General features: G+C 40.7%; 1 protein-coding gene across 1 annotated transcript; it reads right to left on the bottom strand.

The window, feature by feature from the left end:
- Positions 1–751: 751 nt before the first annotated feature.
- On the bottom strand, positions 752–15,414 carry calb2a (calbindin 2a). The gene is made up of 11 exons (XM_076299821.1): positions 15,308–15,414; positions 11,760–11,836; positions 10,412–10,501; positions 10,152–10,232; positions 8,698–8,754; positions 7,674–7,751; positions 3,377–3,432; positions 3,074–3,113; positions 2,880–2,933; positions 1,318–1,389; positions 752–1,129 (listed from the first exon to the last, which is right to left on the bottom strand). Exons 1-11 carry the CDS (start codon positions 15,402–15,404, stop codon positions 1,013–1,015), a joined length of 819 nt encoding a protein of 272 aa, XP_076155936.1. The 5' UTR covers positions 15,405–15,414; the 3' UTR covers positions 752–1,012.
- Positions 15,415–17,297: the final 1,883 nt, after the last annotated feature.

Raw genomic sequence — 17,297 nt, 5'->3', positions numbered from 1 at the left:
AGTCTTTTTGATTTACGTTTCTTTTCTGGAAACATTTTACATGTAACATAAACCTTGAAAATTAATTCAAGCAAACTCTGAATAGAAAAGGTCCCACATTTTGACCATTTTTTTTTAAATGAAATATTGAAGGCTTGATGATTAATTAATCAGGAATGTCCACACTCTGTTGAATGTTTTGAATTATTTAGTTTGATTTAAAAGCACCTGAATGAAATTAGGACCTCTTACTGGTAAAGTCTTTTAGTAGAAATACATGAGGCCCGATGTATGTATGGTCTGGTTTTGTATGGTATGGTCTGTGTTCTCCTCTGAAAGTGTGAAAACATACAATTTGGAGAAAGAGAAAGTGAGCTAGAGAGGGTCTGTACATCATGTGACCCCATACAGAATATATGGTAAGAAGCCATTCATTTATTTATTTATTTCCCAAATACATACATCAAACTGAGCATACATATCATCACATACTTTATCTTTTAGTTCTGTAACATCCTCTAACAGTATCAGCCATAAAACCGCCAGCAAAACCCCAAAACTTAAACAGATAATGAGTGAAATCAGGAAGAGAGATGAGGGTCAAATCTAGAGATGACCAAGGGGGAATGAAGGCCATATCAAACAAACTAGAGGGGGAAACTCTAAACCAGGCAACGTCAAAGTCATCTATCATATCATATTCTTGCTTTTTTTCTCTCCAAACCATTAAATCTGCTGAGATTCCTTAATTCATTCATTATAGTTTCAAAAATTGAGCAGAGGGGGGCGAAGTCATAGCTGGGTCAGATCTGCACCTGAAAGGATTGAGGAGAGGTGACGGACAAGGGGAAGGACTTTTTTTTTTATGTGCTTCTCCGTGCACATTCATTCAAAAATCATGGAGGGGGGTGCCCGGAACATGCACATGGTTACAGTCGTCAGGCAGCTGGAAGTGGGTGAGAGAGAAGACGGTCATGTCTGACAGGGTCATGGGTCAAAGGTCAACAGGAAGAGAAAGTTGAGCATGCCGCGTTCACAGCATGGGCTCCCGGCATAGGACAATCTCCAGCTCTGAGCGGTACAGCTTGCCGCCGTCGGACAGCGCCATGATGCTCTTCTTGTAGCCAGACATGTTCTTAGTATCCACCTCCTGTGGAATTATGGGACATGCACATTATCATATAAATAATACACAACTTGTGTTCTATTTCAAGCACTGCACAGGGCAGCCTTAGCCATTCCTCTTCATCTTTAAAGATATGAGCTAATACAGTGTAGGGCTTTTGTTCTTTGATGGGAAAGAGGTGCGGGTCCTTTCATTTCTGCCTTCCAGCTTACCTTTTTGTTCTTCTCATAGAGATCTTTCAGAAGAGCATCCAGCTCCTGCTCATCAATGTAGCCATTGCCATCCTATCAAGAAATACAGTCATCAGAATCAATCTCAATCAAGGTATTGTAGATATAACAACATATTACTATTTGTCTCAACATGTAGTTGATTGTTTGCCATGTATGGCTGTTGTCACTTGTCACACTTAACATATTCATAACAGATGGAAAGACTAGCATTACCAGTAAACACAGAGGGGAAAGGGCATCAGAGATCGCCAGTGCAATTTTTTGGTGTGCGTGCCATCAAGCATTGTGCTTTTTTGTGTGTTTTTCAACACTGCACATTTTATTTCTGGCACTGTAAGCCTTGTTAGTGCTCAGTTGACCTGCTGCATATTGCACTGTGCTCGCTATCCTTGTTTTTAAACCCACAATTCCATAGTGGTGACAGCAGATAGTTGCTGAGTTGGAGGGGCTGGGGGTCGAAAGAAATGCTTAAATAATTATGCCCGTAAATGTTAGCATTTGACACACATCATGTGTGCACTGTCTACAGTTCATTTATAATTGAGACACACACATTTTTGTGTGTACCCGGGATCAGAGCAAGCCTCTTGTCAACAGCATACACACAGGAAGGTTGATTTAAAAGGTTCATTACTTGGGTCAAGCATTCCTTTTTAAATGTATATTCTGAAACACCATTAGTTCAAAATATTTGTATTTAGCTTTCAAACTTCTACTAGTGGACACATAGATACAGATATTGGCAGATATATCAGTAGACAATTCTTATACAGCTACCAGAGGGAAATCAGTTTAAGATTATAATTTGACAAGCTATGGGAAAAATCCCAATTTACTTTTGGATTAAATCTAAAATGAGCAATTTGATTAATTGTTGAGACTCTGATTTTGATTACATTTGGACACTACTGTTAATTGCACTTTGTCTGATAACTTCCAAAATGATTGCATGAGTCTCTTCGGGTATTCCTTCCAGATGGAAGATGAATAAATACTTGAGAAAAGTCTTCGTCCAGTCCTCATTATGTTTGAGTTTGTGGACATGCAGCCTATTTGCCTTGACACAAAAGCAATGAATGTGAAATGCTTAGCTGAAGAAAAAAAAAGATTGGCAATATGTGCCGTTTGTTTTGTATAGCAAATAAACACGCCATGAAGCATAGACGGCTGGATGTTGTTATTTAGCGTGCCGTCAGTTTTGCATTTTGGGATTGTGTTGATCATGGACCAATTGCCACCCAAATGACTGAGCTGCTCCTGCTGAGGGACGGGCACTAAGGAGGAGGACAGGTGCAGGGTGTCCGCTCATTTCCCTGCGCAGATGGGTGGAAACACCTCTTGTTTGCATGCACACAACATTCACAGGGGTGAAGGGAAATTAGAAATAAAATCCCTTAGATCTGTCCATTAATCCTTGGCAGAGACCAGGATTTGCTTCACCTGCTGTGTATGGGATGAGGCTTGTAACTCAAGAGTTGTGTCTAGCATTAACACACTAACACATTTCTATCAGTATAATAGTTGTCTTTTGTTATGCGTACCTTGTCGTAGTATGTGAATATGGCGTTGAATTGCTCAGAGGTCAGTTTAATGCCCTGTAAAACACATACACATAATAAAACAATCACTGTTTAGTGAACAAATGGTCGCAAACCATGAAAAGGCACACACACACACACACACACACACACACACACACACAGACACACACACACACTATTGTCATGAGCAATACCTGGAACTTCAATAAGAAATTTTCTTGAACAGGTAGAAGCCTGTGAGACAAGAGTAATGAACAGTTATTCAAATGTTTCAGTTCTAGTAATTTGTACCAGAAAAACAAATACATATCATAAAGATTCTTGCACAAAACTGTACTTTGTATAGAAGTGCATATTATTACAAAATGTAGTTAACTTGGTGATGTATATAGTATTTAGACGTACATGAAAAGCACATTGTCTACATTGTATCTAAAGTATCTTAATGCAAAAAAGGGGTCTAGATAGTCTGTGAAGAGCTCCTCAAAACAGATTACCTTGCCATCTCAGAGAGACCCAGCTTTCCATCTCCATTCAGATCGAACATCTTGAGCTAGGGGAGAGAAGACAAAAAGAGACAGTAGAATATGAGACAAATGAGAGGGGATTGCAGACAAGAAGACAAGATGAAGTACAAAAGGATAGAAGATAAATGATGGTAAAAAAATGAGACAGAGAGAAAGAGAGAGAGAGCGAGAGAGAGAAATAGAGAGGAGAATTATCATATATGGATATACACAAGCATGTCCCTTCATGTACCGTATTTTCCGGATTATAAGTCGCTCCTGAGTATAAGTCGCATTAGTCAAAAAATGAACAGGAAAAAAACATATATAAGTCGCACCAGACTATAAGTCGCATTTATTTAGAAATGTATTTCACAAAATCCAAAACCAAAAACAGAGACTATGTAACTGGATTATTGAGGCCAAAAAGATTAATGTTAATGAAGACGAAGGAGTGAAGGCAGCCAAGAGGAGGGCAGGAAGGTCATTGCAAAGCAAAAGATTCACTGAAAGAAAATACCATGTGGTACACCAAAATGTATCTAAAATGTGGAGAATACAATGCAATCAAGCATTTTGGGCGATGTGGAGTCACAGGCTGGCAGCAGATTAAATGCTCCAAAGAGAGAAAAATATGCAGTTTTAGACGTGACTGAAGCAAGCCAGGGATAGGCCTATAGGCCCGACGGTAATTGTAAAGCAATTTACAAAAGATTCACTGAACAAAAATGCTGATATGATACATGAAAATTTTGCTAAAAATGTGGAGAATGCAATGCAATCAAGCATTTTGGGCGATGTGGAGTCACAAGCTGGCAGCAGATTAAATGCTCACGATAGAGAAAAAGACGGTTTTAAAAGGACGTGACCGAAGCTGAGGCAAGCCAGGCAATAGGCATATAGGCCCGACGGTAATTGTAAAGCAATTTACAAAAGATTCACTGAACAAAAATGCTTATATGGTACATGAAAATGTAGCTAAAAATGTGGAGAATGCAATGCAATCAAGCATTTTGGACGATGTGGAGAGACAAGCCGGCAGCAGATTAAATGCTCGAGAGAGAAAAATATGCGGTTTTAAAAGGACGTGCAGACCGAAGCTGCAGCAAGCAGGTGATATTTAGAAATTGATTTCACAAAATCCAAGACTAAGAACAGACAGACTATGTAACTGAACACATTGAGGCCAAAAATATTGAGAATTCTACAGGGAATCTTGAAGATGAAGGAGTGAATAGTGGCAAGAGGCAAGCCGAAGGCTGCTGACAAGTGCCCGACGCTATTGTAAAGCAATTTACAAAAGATTCACTGAACAAAAATGCTGATGTGGTACATGAAATTTTAGCTAAAAATGTGGAGAATGCAATGCAATCAAGCATTTTGGACAATATAGCGTATTGGCACAAGCTGGAAGCAGAACAAATGCTCGCTGAGAGAGCGAGAGAAAAAAAGATTATAAATTTATAAATTATAAAGTATTGAGCATACTAATAAAAGTCCCGCAACGCTAGCCATCATAATGCGAGAAATTCCCACACATTTTACAGCGCTGTCTGACGTTAATCTAATAATGGGACCAACTCTGACTTCAATTGAACCCCATGCAGAGACACACACACACGCGCGCAGGACCACTTTGGGGGTGCCTCTCTCTCTTTGCTCTCTCTCTCTCTCAGCAGGATTTGTCACCGCTAAAGTCAAATTATTATAGCCTATTACGTGCTTCTACATCAACCGCTATCGTCAGGAAAGGAAAACAAACGTTTAGCGATCAGGAACCGCAAACACAGAAGCATGACAGCCTATAATATAACGCGAGAGAACATGGATGTGTTCTCCATTTGAGGAACGTTATAATCGATTGCGGACGTGAACAGACAGCTACAGACACGGAGCGCATAGGCCTACTTTCACTTCCTGTGCGTATTCACGTGAAAGATAATTAGTAGCAAAACAGCGATCAAATATTACATGGCAGTGAGTTTTGTTTTCAAATGTTTTCATGCATGTCCAGATAACGGGTGAGGAATGTTTAGGGGAATCCTGAATTTATGGCTGGGCAAAGCACAGCACCTTTATTTGGACCATGGCTTGTAGCCTATTCGAGTCAGCTATAGGCCTTCATTTCTTGCGTTTTACTGTGAGACATAGGCCTATACTTTTCGTTTGGAGCAGCATACCGGTAGGCTATCAATGGCATTGGGTCACTATTAAGTTTCATGTATGAAAGAGTGTCGGGATGTCCATCCGCTTATTGCGAGATAAGGCATCCGCTTTCATTCATTCATTCATTCATGGTACATGTGCTGTGCTGCAAGGGAAACCTTATTCCGTATAGCCAAAGAGGTCTAAGATAGCCTAAATTTAGTTATTTTTTAAATTATGCATGATTTACTTTTTTATAAAATTCGTAGGCTGATGCCTGGCAGCAACAATTGTGTTTAAATGTAGGTTAACCTGGGGCTGCGTGCTACTGGTAGCTTGAGAGCAATGTGTTGGAGACTCATGGTGTAGGACAATGACTTCGTTGGCAACAATATTAAACCAACCAACAACATAAATTATTAAGAAGAGCTATTTTATGAGTTAAATTTAAACAAAATTATACTGGCTTTTATTTGTCCAAATCTGAGGCCCAGCTATAAATAGAATCCCGGCAGTAATTTGAAGATTTAAGTATGCACGTGTGTTTCAAGACTTGTGAATTTGAGAGCGCTCTCTCAAGGCTGTAGACGATAATGTTTCATGTAGGGTTCATGTCAGTTAATATAAATTAACATTTAAAAACATGTTCAATTATATAATTTTTTTCATATATACAGTAAGTCGCACCTGACTATAAGTCGCAGGACCAGCCAAACTATGAAAAAAAGTGCGACCTATAGTCCGGAAAATACGGTAAGTAGACCAGTCTCACTGAATGAGCAGGAGAGACACAGAAGCTCACAGATTAGGCCACAGAGGGCTTCTTTAAGTACCACGACACTGTGGTCATTTGTGGATGTGCATAGTTGACTGCATGTGTGCATTTCTCAACTAAAGTTTTTGTGCAGTTTTGGCCAGAGGAACTTTTCAGTGATGCTTCATTAATAAGGGTCTTTACGCATGAAAGGTTTTCTCCAGTGCTTGCATAACAGTTGGTAATAACCCATATTTGGCATGCCCTGAAGTTGGATATAGACAGATAATTGGTCACTCTTCTGACCTGAAAAAGGTCAAATGTTCAATTAAAGAATATGGAAAACACATTTTTGGAATAATTCAGGCAATGTCTCTACAAATTATTTGAAAATTCAATTGCTCATATATCAACAACATTCAGTGAACAATATGCCCTTACTTTCTCAGCAAACAAACCAGTAAACACTATTTGTACATGAACTGCATGACATCAGCTCAGCCTAAGGCTCCAATGTTGTTTTCTTGCCTCAGTAAGTCTTTCATATACTGGGGTACTGCACTTGAAACAGCATTTGCCTTTTCACACCAATGCACTGTCCATTCTGTAAGTGCCTCCATCACTTGATTACGGCATCTTTACTCATTAAGGTTGACCCTTTGTTTGCTGGCCATTCTATAGTTGTGTGTGCACGAGTTTCTCATGTTTTTGTGCTCCAAATGTGTTTTTGCATGACAAAACACTTTTCTTTTCTTTTCTTTTTTTAAATGCATCCTCAGTTATGCAACTGGATTGTCTTGTGCTGACAAAAATTCGGGTCAAGTTGCAGGCCTTGAGGAGTAGCCATATGCCAGCACAGCTGGGCTCGGAACAAGCAACCCGCAGGTCATCATGTGCCTTTGCCCATTTGTCCACTTGAGAGCCACCAGCACAGCAGCACACAGCTCCCTGGTCTGCCATGGCACTTACGAAATTATATGCCACTTACAGATAATAACTACCTTTATGTGCTGTACTGTCAATTCCCCTGTCTACAATTTGCTGATCCATACGGGCCTGACAGCCTGCAAGCAAAATGCACTGTGCTGGGAACTGACGTGGGGGTTTTGTGGACCGCATTAGAATGATAACATTGGTTCAACCTTGAGATTTCTGAGGTGGAATGGCCTGCTGTTCATGAATAACCCATGAGAAACTTGCATAATAGCTCCTAAAGTGGAATTTATTCTGAGAATCTTTTCTCTCTCTCTCTCTCTCTGTCTCTGTCTCTCTCTCTCCTTCTACGGGACCAAATATTTGGCTGGAGGTTGTGGACACAGACGCGTCTCGGTGTGTTGATGGAGTTCAACGTGAAGTTTTTAGAAAGGCTGAAGTTTTGAGGTGACTCACTATTGTCTGTGTGTACTCGTGCAGCTTCTGGTCATCATAGTGTCTGTTTGCCTTCTTCAGCAGGTCGGAGAGGAAGCCCTATGGAGAGAGAAGAAGAAGAAGAAGAAGAAGAAGGAAGAAGAAGGAAGAAGAAGACAAAAATGACCACAAATGGTACTGCTGCTGAGATTAATCTTTGTCACTTGAGTGACTGCTCTGCTGCGCCAGTGTTTTGATTTCATCTGAAGTAATGTGGACATGACCTTGCACTAAGCAAAAGTAGATTCATTAGCGCAATTTGACTTGGGTCACTCCACTAGCCCCAGAAGCAAATACAACAAATGACCCCCCCCCCCCCCTCTCTGCTGCTGAAAAGCTTCATGTTTTTCCCCCAGCAAAATCTTTCCAAATGCCCTGAAAGCCTGCAACTGCATAATATGTGTGCCTCTGCATGCTATGTCTTGTGGAGAAGGCTATAGAGCGGAATAAGAAAGAAGGGTCCTGTTAAGAGCTTCCTGTGGCTTTCCTGTACATACCCAGATGGAGTCATTTGTGATGTTCTCATCCACTGGCAGTGAAAACATTAATCATTTACATGGCTTCTGTCTGCCTCACAACATCAGCACAGAGTAGCCTGATTTAGCAGAGCCCAGGTGGAAAGGAGGGGCATGAAGACTAGATTGATTCATTGTGCTTCATTTGTTCATTACTAACTAAGTGCATATTTCATCAGTTCATGCTACATGAATAAGAATAATGGGCAATGTTTCAAAGGCTAGTCAGTTACTTTGAAATGTAGACTGTTAACGTATGTAGTATATACATCAAGCAGACTGTCACAGCTCAGGGTGATACATAATGGAAGAAGAATGTTCTTGGGTTTGGATTGGATGGGTTGTTCTCTTTCTCAACTAACTCATTTGGTAGGCATGGAACACTAAACTACCCTATGCAGTCTGTGTGATACACCATGCCATCCACAGAGGTTATGTAATAGCAAATGAGAGTTAAATGTAAATTTGTAAACAAATAACAAAAATCTCACCTTCAGTTCATTCGCTTCAATGTAGCCACTACGATCTGTATCGTACCTTCGCCAGGCCTATGCACAGAAAAAAAGAGCCAGAAGAAACAGCTTTGCTTTGTGTGTTCACACAGCCTATGTGACAATCATGAACATTGCTGTGCTGTTTTTACCATCCACAGAGAAAGATCTAGCTTGAAATATGCTTGGCACAAGTCACAAACCATTCCCAGCTATGCGAGTAACATGAGAGGAAAGTTTTTTTTTCCATCTGACAAGATTGCATTCATGGGACAAAATGTGCATATTGAAACCCAGGAGGGATAGCGAAGAGGCAGCGGAAAGATGTCTGTTAGACAGGGATGGGGGAAGGGAGCGATGGGAAGAGAATAGGAAGGAAACAGAGAGAGAGAGAGAGAGAGAGAGAGAGAGAGAGAGAGAGAGAGAGAGAGAGAGAGAGATGGATAGAGAAAGGAAATCATTTCCAATTTGTTTATTCCTTAATTGTCCAGTTTTACTCCCGGTAATCACACCAGATTTTTTCATTACACTTTTGAACGTTTTCCTATTTGACCCCCCACTACACATTGTGAGAAGACAAGGAATGAGAAATGCCACTTAATTAATGTTTTAATCTTGCAGCCGTCCCTGTTTCCAGCAAAGGCTCTTATCAAAGATAGATGCCCTGCCTTTCCAGGTCTGTGGAGGATTACAGCGGCGCATCTATAATATATTACTCTGAAAATAGAAGTTTGTACTTCCTCATTCTATCCTTTTAAGAGGTTCTCCAAGTAGTGCGGGATGATCAAGAGTCTTCCCTCTCGCTCGCCCATCTCCCATTCTCTCTTTGCACTCAGCATGACAACATACTGCAGACAGCCGAGAGAATCCCCATTACAGATAATCAAACACTTTGAGGCTGCAGAGAGATTTAGCCGGATGAAAACGTCAATATCTGTGAGAGCGGGAATCTCCAGCTCCTGGAGGCGAAGGTTTTTGTGGGTATAGTGCTGGAGCGCTGGGGTGTGATGCTGATGGAAGGCTGTGATGTCAGCAAGCCTCTGACCTCAATACTCTGATTCTCCCACCACTTTGACCTGAGCAAGTTTTTAGTTTGTGGAGTTTTGGCATGTGATGAAGCAGTTTGCTGTTCAAATATTAAATGATTGAAAGTTCTTCTGATGCAATAGCATCAGTAATTTCTCTGTACAGCATCCAGGTATATGTAATAAATGTGTAATAACACTATCCAAAGGCGCATGTTTTTATCTGATGTAATTGCACATTTGCAACTGCACTATTACTTGGTAGGTTGACTTTGACTCTACAAAACAACTGTGTGGTTGTGTCATGGTTGTTGTACACTACCACAAAACGTAAGCTTTGTTTTCCGTCATGTCCTCTTACAGACCTGGTCATTTTTTATCCCCGCATGGTTTATCTGTTACGGTACATGGGCAAATTTCTCTACTTACAGCCATGAATTCAGTGCTGGAACCGACAAACTGTCTGAAACAGAGCAGGAAGTTCTCTTCTGTGGGCAAGATCTGAGCCAGCTAGAGGAGACAAAGAGAGGGAGAGAAAGCAAGGCAAAGACATCTGACAGTTAGGTTCCACATCTTCATTGGGAACACAACTGGTAGGTATGGGGTTGGGGGTGGATTGCTTTAAAGTGTTGCTTTAAATAAAAACTAAGGTTGACCTTCCTGATAGGGCATTAAAAAGCACATCTCACCTCTGACATCTCAATTCTCCCATCTTTGTTCTGGTCAAATTTTTGCATGAACTCTTTCATCTTCTCTTTGAAAGAGGCGTTTGTTGGGTCCTAAAAACGTGCAAGCACAAGGAGCGTGCAAGCTTACTCATTGGATGACTGAAGCGTCAACAAACAGTGGCATTGCACAACAAATCTCATCTCAAATCACATGCTGCTGAACAGCCAACAGCAAACAATTCTAGGCAGACCGTACCCCCAACTGAAAGTCCTTTGCATTACTGCAGTAGGGCAAGGTATCTGATTGCACAGCACTTGTAGCTACGGGGCACAAACATCTCTCATATTTCTTTGTTATCCACAGAGGGGTTACGAGAATATGATTCGCAGCTCTCCTTCCAAAATAAAGCATTTCAAGCCATCTGTCTCAGCCGAAATGTCTGGGGATGTCTTCTTCTGCTGCTTGACTTTTTCTCATTTAGAAATTGCTTAAGCAATTTGGAAGGAATGGTCTTAGGCTCTTCAGATGCTGTTGCCATTTGCTTGGCTGAAATATCTTGCAGGCCTGTCATGAGCGCCACATTAATCTACTTGTGCATAAACAACATGACAGACAGCCCCCACCCCCCCCTTCCCCAAAAAAGGAGGCGTTGCTTTAATCACCCGTGTGCATAATTTACTTGGGGACTGGAGACTGGATGAATTTTGTTCAGATTACATTATGTTGTTAGGGTCCTTCAGTTCCATTTTGGCCCCATTCATTCATAAGCCATTACAGGTTATTGCACTAACTTGAATTATGCCAATGCATTTCTGTAAGCCTTTCATCTTCCTTCCAGACATAACAAGAAAGAAAGGTTACAACATAACTGACTTTCAAGCCATACTTCATTATTTGATCCCCTGTGAAGTACATGCACTGGTGTCAAAAACAAACAAACATTGTGACCTTTGTGGAGAGCTGTAATTTTCTTCAAGCTGTCCAGTGAATTTCAAAATCCTCCAATTGTTTTATTGTTTTGTTTTCTTTCATACTTTACTCTCAGTAATCAATCATCAACCAACTTCATTTATTGTGCTAATTATAAAAATAAAACACTGTTTTCTGCTCTTGAGGCACTAGATGCCAATTAAACGGCCAACACAGTCTAGTTTTGTTTCAGAAGGCCAAATATTCAACAGCATAAAGTTATACTGACAGGAGGGAAATGACTGATTTAGTGTCAGACTACACTACTGTATGACCCATTTAATGCAAACAGGACGAGTTTGTGTTCACATAAGCCAACACTAATTAAAGTAGCATATGGATATGTTTACTATGAGAATCTTATAGTGTGTCTAGTGCATTAGCGTGTCACTTGCTCACCACTCCAGCTCCTCTTCGTGCAAGCTCCATTTCACTGAAGAAGTTCTCCAGCTCCTTACCTTCAATGTATCCATTCCCTGTGATACAAGTGAATAAAGTCACACACAGTATACACTTCAAAGCTTCTTTAACACCTCAGTGCATCGTCCTTCCCTCTCTCTCCATCCCATCTGTCTTCCTAGGCCTTTCTGGGGCCCTTTATGATTGAGAAATGTTTGAGTGACGAGCTAAGTAGACGGCTTGATTGGATTGTGTCTCTGAGCCTGTACAAAGCTGGCTAACTCGTCGACTTGACAAGGGCTTGCTGGCGGCCACCCAAACCTGGGGAACAGCTTAATTAAAACTCTGGACGCTGTTCATGCCAAACTGCTTTCAACTTTCTTTTGCTCTTTTTTTTTTGCTTTTAATTGGAGACTCATTTATTTTAGGGAGAGATGAGAGGAGAATCATGAGGCCAGACACTGCTTTAGAAAAATGGAACTGGTGTTTCCGGCCCTGTTTCACAGATATTACCATCTGTGGCCAATTTCCATGCCAGGAAATTGTGCTTTGTGTTTGTGTATGGAAGAGTGTTTGTGTTTGTATGTACATTTCAAGGTCTCTCTCTCTCTCTCTCTCTCTCTCTCTCTTTCTCATACGGTTTATATAATTTATGCCAATATAATGGAATGTAAGGTATTGCTCAAAAAACAATGATAAAAAGTGGTGCTATGTAGATACAGTTTGGGGGTTGGGGTGGTGGTACAGTACAAATGTCATTCTATTTGATATTTAGTCCCTACCAGCTATTAAAGGTCTTTCAATCAAATTCCTTTGGTTAGTTAATTTGCCTCTGGACCCAACTGCCATTCACAAACAGCAAGGAACACATCATTGAAAGAGAAGACTTTTAGTCTGGTATTTACAATAAGGAGGGCATCATGTATGTTGTTATCAGGGAACCTTTAAAAATGACCGCTTTAACATGCAATCTGCCTGTTTCAAGCACAGATGGAAAATCATCAGATTTGTTGTTTACAATCACAACATGACAGATGATGTTTTAGTTGAGACATGAATGGATTTAACCATTAAGGCCTATTTTGACACCCCCCTATTTAAATTGATTTCTTCCAATCTGTTTGAACTGAACTTTTTATTTTAACCATCTACTTTACCTTGGTGACAAATGTCATAATATACAATTCATTCCCCTTTGAAAAAAGTACACACTTGTGTCATTAGGGGATCCTTTATTCTCTGGCTTCTGGAAAATGATTCATATTACTGGTATGCATAAGAATGATGAATGCATCTAGTCCATACCATTAATCTGAATACTATATTAATACATTAATGAATGAATCTGAATACATTACCTTGCTCTCACAATTAGAAACGTAATTCAGTTGCCATTAATTTAAAATGCACAGGCCTACATGATATTAATGTTAATCTATGGACTAATGCTAATTATGTTTTTGAGGGAGCAGCTTGGCTCAAAAAAACTTAAAATATCAACTGCTGACAAAATGATAAGTACACACATGCAATCCTGTCATCCACTCTACAATGATCAACACGGTCTGATCTGTAAATTTACCATGCCAGCTGAACACAACCAATTGGCCAATTTGGTCCTTACTTATATTATTTTTTAAGCAATACGTCTGTTTAATTCCAGTAATATATAGGTCTAGAGTATAACATGCAATAGAATATTCAGGACAGTTATATAAACCAATAAATATTTCCATCATCCTGTCTATAAACCAATAAATATTTCCATCATAGGAAATACTGTTCCTCATTCTGTTAACCTTTGGTGTCAAATGGCCGCCTTTCCCCCTACCTGCTGTATGGGAACACCATACTACTTTTGTGGGGGAGAAACTGCTGACATGCCCCATGTGATTAGATTGATAAACAATGTATGGATAAGATGCATGCACTGCCAGAAATGTTCAACATGTTCATCCTACAGGATTTTTTCTCAATCTCCTATGAAATCTCTTTTTGTTTATCCTCTTGCATCATTATGGAAAAAAATGAAACTGTGGATGTATAGAACTGCGCACATGTAAGCCTACACTAGTCTATATGGAACAAAATGTATATTTGAGATCGACTGTCCATGTATTATCAATATTCTCATTATCACATCATACATAGCAGTATTTATATCACTGAATATCTACAATGTTTTTCGGAACCTGAATGGATGCCGAGGGAAAGGATGGCTCAACTCACAGTCTGAACCAAGGATAGCCTATACAGATACGATGGGACAGATTTGTCCGCAGCCTCAACCAGTAGATCACTCAATCACTATCACTTCTCTATCAAAGGGCTAACAAGAAAGTGTATTGTATTCAAATGCAGAAAACATTATATATCACATGTGTAAAGGGCCAACCTGAAGCTCCCTTGAAGCCGTTCCAGTGCTCTGTTCTGTCAAATTGTAATTTGACGACACACCACAGCAAACTCCCTAAACTCCACCTGATAGTGTCAAGTGGATGGAAATGGTCTAGACCTCGCAAGTTTAAAACAAACCTGTTTGTTAGAAATACGATTACTGATGGCATGACTGATCTTTCCAAAGAAACTAGCCATCCATTTTTACGCACTGGAATATTCAAGCGGATATATCTAACCCACATTAGTCTGTAACCATGGCTAGTATACGGATCCTGGTAAACCAACAGTTGCAGCCCCCACTGAACCTTCAACGCACTTCAAATCTTGTCGTCCCGGCACCATTCATTCACCGAAAAGATGAAAAACTAAAGAAAACAAACAAAAAACATAGCAAAACAAGTTGTCCCTAAACAACACAACAACAGTTGCCGGCGAAATAGGTCATGTTGATGTTAAATGTTAACTTATAGTCATAACTAAATATCAGGTTTCTTTCAAAGAAATGGTATCGTACGGGAACGACGGGGAAACAGGCATTGGGTAGACACACCCATGCCTCCTTAGTTGTGATGCGCACTTTGGTGGACCACTTTTCACTACCATAATACTTCTATAATACTACATAATTCTTTCAATTGTCTCTATCAATCTCTGACTCGCACATTTAAAATAGCTTTAGCTTAAACTTCCTGGATATATAACCCACATTTTATTTTCGCGTTTTTCTCCATCACATCATTTCACCTCAGTGCTGAGGGTCGAAGCTCGCATATCACGTTATACATAGTGAAAACGCCACCCATGCATTATTAGAACATGGTTTTGGCATGTGTTCATAATGAAACGTTAGTAAAGCAATATCTTATTGTGATAAAAATGCATATTAATACGACGAGCAAATACAGAGCACAGAAACACAATTCATTTACACATTTCACAATTCAACTGATTTGAAATCAACTGCAATAATATACAGGGAAAAACACTTTTTCAAATGTGTCAGGGCAACCCAAAAGGACTGGGTTTCTTCGTTCCTTCCCTTTTTGTCTACACTTACAGTTTTGCTGTGTTTCACTCAAACGCGCTCAAGAAAACTGGCGTGCGTAATGGGAAAGGCTCCTTTGGATAACTTTGTATCCTACACTCACCATCCGTATCGAAGTGATTCCAAATGTCCAGAAACTGGGATGCGGTGAGCTCCGCAATATGAAAGTATGGAGGGTGGCGCTGTCCCTTGTTTGCCATGTTGTTGATAACTATCCCCGTGGATGCGCTAGAAAATCCCGAGTGAACTTTTACTCAGCCAGACTCCGATTCTCACTGTTCCCCCCCGTGCGCTCAAACCGCGCTTTTAAACGTCTGCAATGCTTACAGTCCCTCAGAACTCCTATAGGGGGCGCAGTGGCTCTAGTGGATCTGCATTCATTCATTCCTTCTCGCAGCCCTGCTCTTGCGCCTGCTGATGCGAGGATTCCCGCCTGGATGCGGGTCTTCCCCCTCCATGCGCAAAGAGATGCTCAGTACCCCGAGTGCTCTAGAACATCGCTGGATGGACCAGGGCTTCTGATGTAGATTCTGTCATCCATGAAGTGTTTTATGAACGTCAGACAATTATGTAAATCACTGCTTACAGCGAATGGCAAGAAACAGCATTGTTTTTGCAGGCGGAAAATTATAACAGGCGCCTCCTGCTTGTCAATGGTTGTCACCCAGCACATGTCTGATAAGCGTGCATTATTTGGTTGGCAGTCAGTTATGATCAGCAACCTCACGTGCTTTTAAGTTTTGTCAAAAAGTTAATGTGTTAGAGATGGTGTTGGTTTATTTGAAACCTATGCGACCGTATCAGCAGCACCTCGAGGGGTGCGTTCGTGCTCAGACTCAGTCATCTGTATAACGCACAGAGTACCCGCAAAGCCCTTGGCGATACGGTTAATTATCTTACTGCAGCCGTGCGTTCAGACTGCTGCTGCTTTTTATGAAGGAAAGCCAGGAAACCAGCGCCCACAGAAGAGTAATGTCCACATACCATAGGGACTCGGGCACCCCAGTAATTATCATCTGCCTGGAGCTGAGCGACTGCCAGGGGCCGGTGCACAGCACACGCAATAGGAAAGAGGGTGTGTGTGTGTGTGTGGGGGGGGGGGGTCAATTACAAGTGTTTCTCTGAAATGACTCATGCAAGACGAGATTAATTATAAAACCACATACTAATCACATTTCAGACGTCCCTCTGAGAGTGACTAGTGATCCTGACAGGCCAGAGTCTACCCCGAAGACCAGCTTCTTCAGGCCAGCAGGTGGTAAGTGTTGCAAGAATGTGACAGTCGGAAACGCTTGTAAGTAGATGTATCGACATTTTCCAATTCATTTGGGGGGGGGGGGGGGGGGTGCAGAGAGTGGCTAATGCCAAATACTGACCGGAAAGCAACCAGGAGTGGACAAATTCACTCCTTTCACACCATTCAACTACACAAAACATCATCATATCATCATACCTGCACAACCACGGTTGCCGGGGTAACAGTCATTCACCAAATATTTTCTAACTTTGGATGTAAATGAAGTGTTGGTATTGGAATGGTGATACAACATTAAATGGGCTAATTACATAGGCCTATAGAATTTATTCTAGTTAACAATTGTTTCGTTTGTGATTGTATCTGCAAGTGGTTATTTCAGACAGCGGTAAATGATAGGTTATTGTAGTATAACAATTTGTCTTTATATTTGTCTTTATATTGAGGAGACATTTGAGCATAGTTGAATATGGGGGGGGGGGCGGGGGGCGGGGGATTCCTTTGACATTTTAAATTGCAAACAACAACAGGCATTCTTCATTTCCTCTACAAGCTAGTGTTTCACCTTTAAAGTCACCTTGTACCCCAACAACACTTTGACACAGTTGCTCTTGAAGTGCAGTTTAGGCACTTTCTAACGATCAGAGTTAATCCATCTCTCTGTGTGGACTGCACTGGCCCTAAGGTGAATTTCTCCAGTCAATCTGAAGATGTGGCAGAGACAAACTCGCCCATTCATGAAATCAGAGGCACTGTAAATCAATCCATACCAGAGAGTGATCTTTCACTCTATCTTTCATATGTCTCTTTCTATTGCTTTCTTGCATCCCTTTCTTTA

Source organism: Alosa pseudoharengus, unplaced genomic scaffold (genome assembly GCF_046254945.1).
Source record: "Alosa pseudoharengus isolate Yale_2024_CS ecotype anadromous, Long Island Sound unplaced genomic scaffold, YU_APseudo_1.1 YU_APseudo_1.1_scf_10, whole genome shotgun sequence".
NCBI lineage: Eukaryota > Metazoa > Chordata > Actinopteri > Clupeiformes > Clupeidae > Alosa > Alosa pseudoharengus.
Note: the sequence above shows the minus strand (reverse complement) of the source record. Positions and strands in the feature narration are given on the sequence as shown.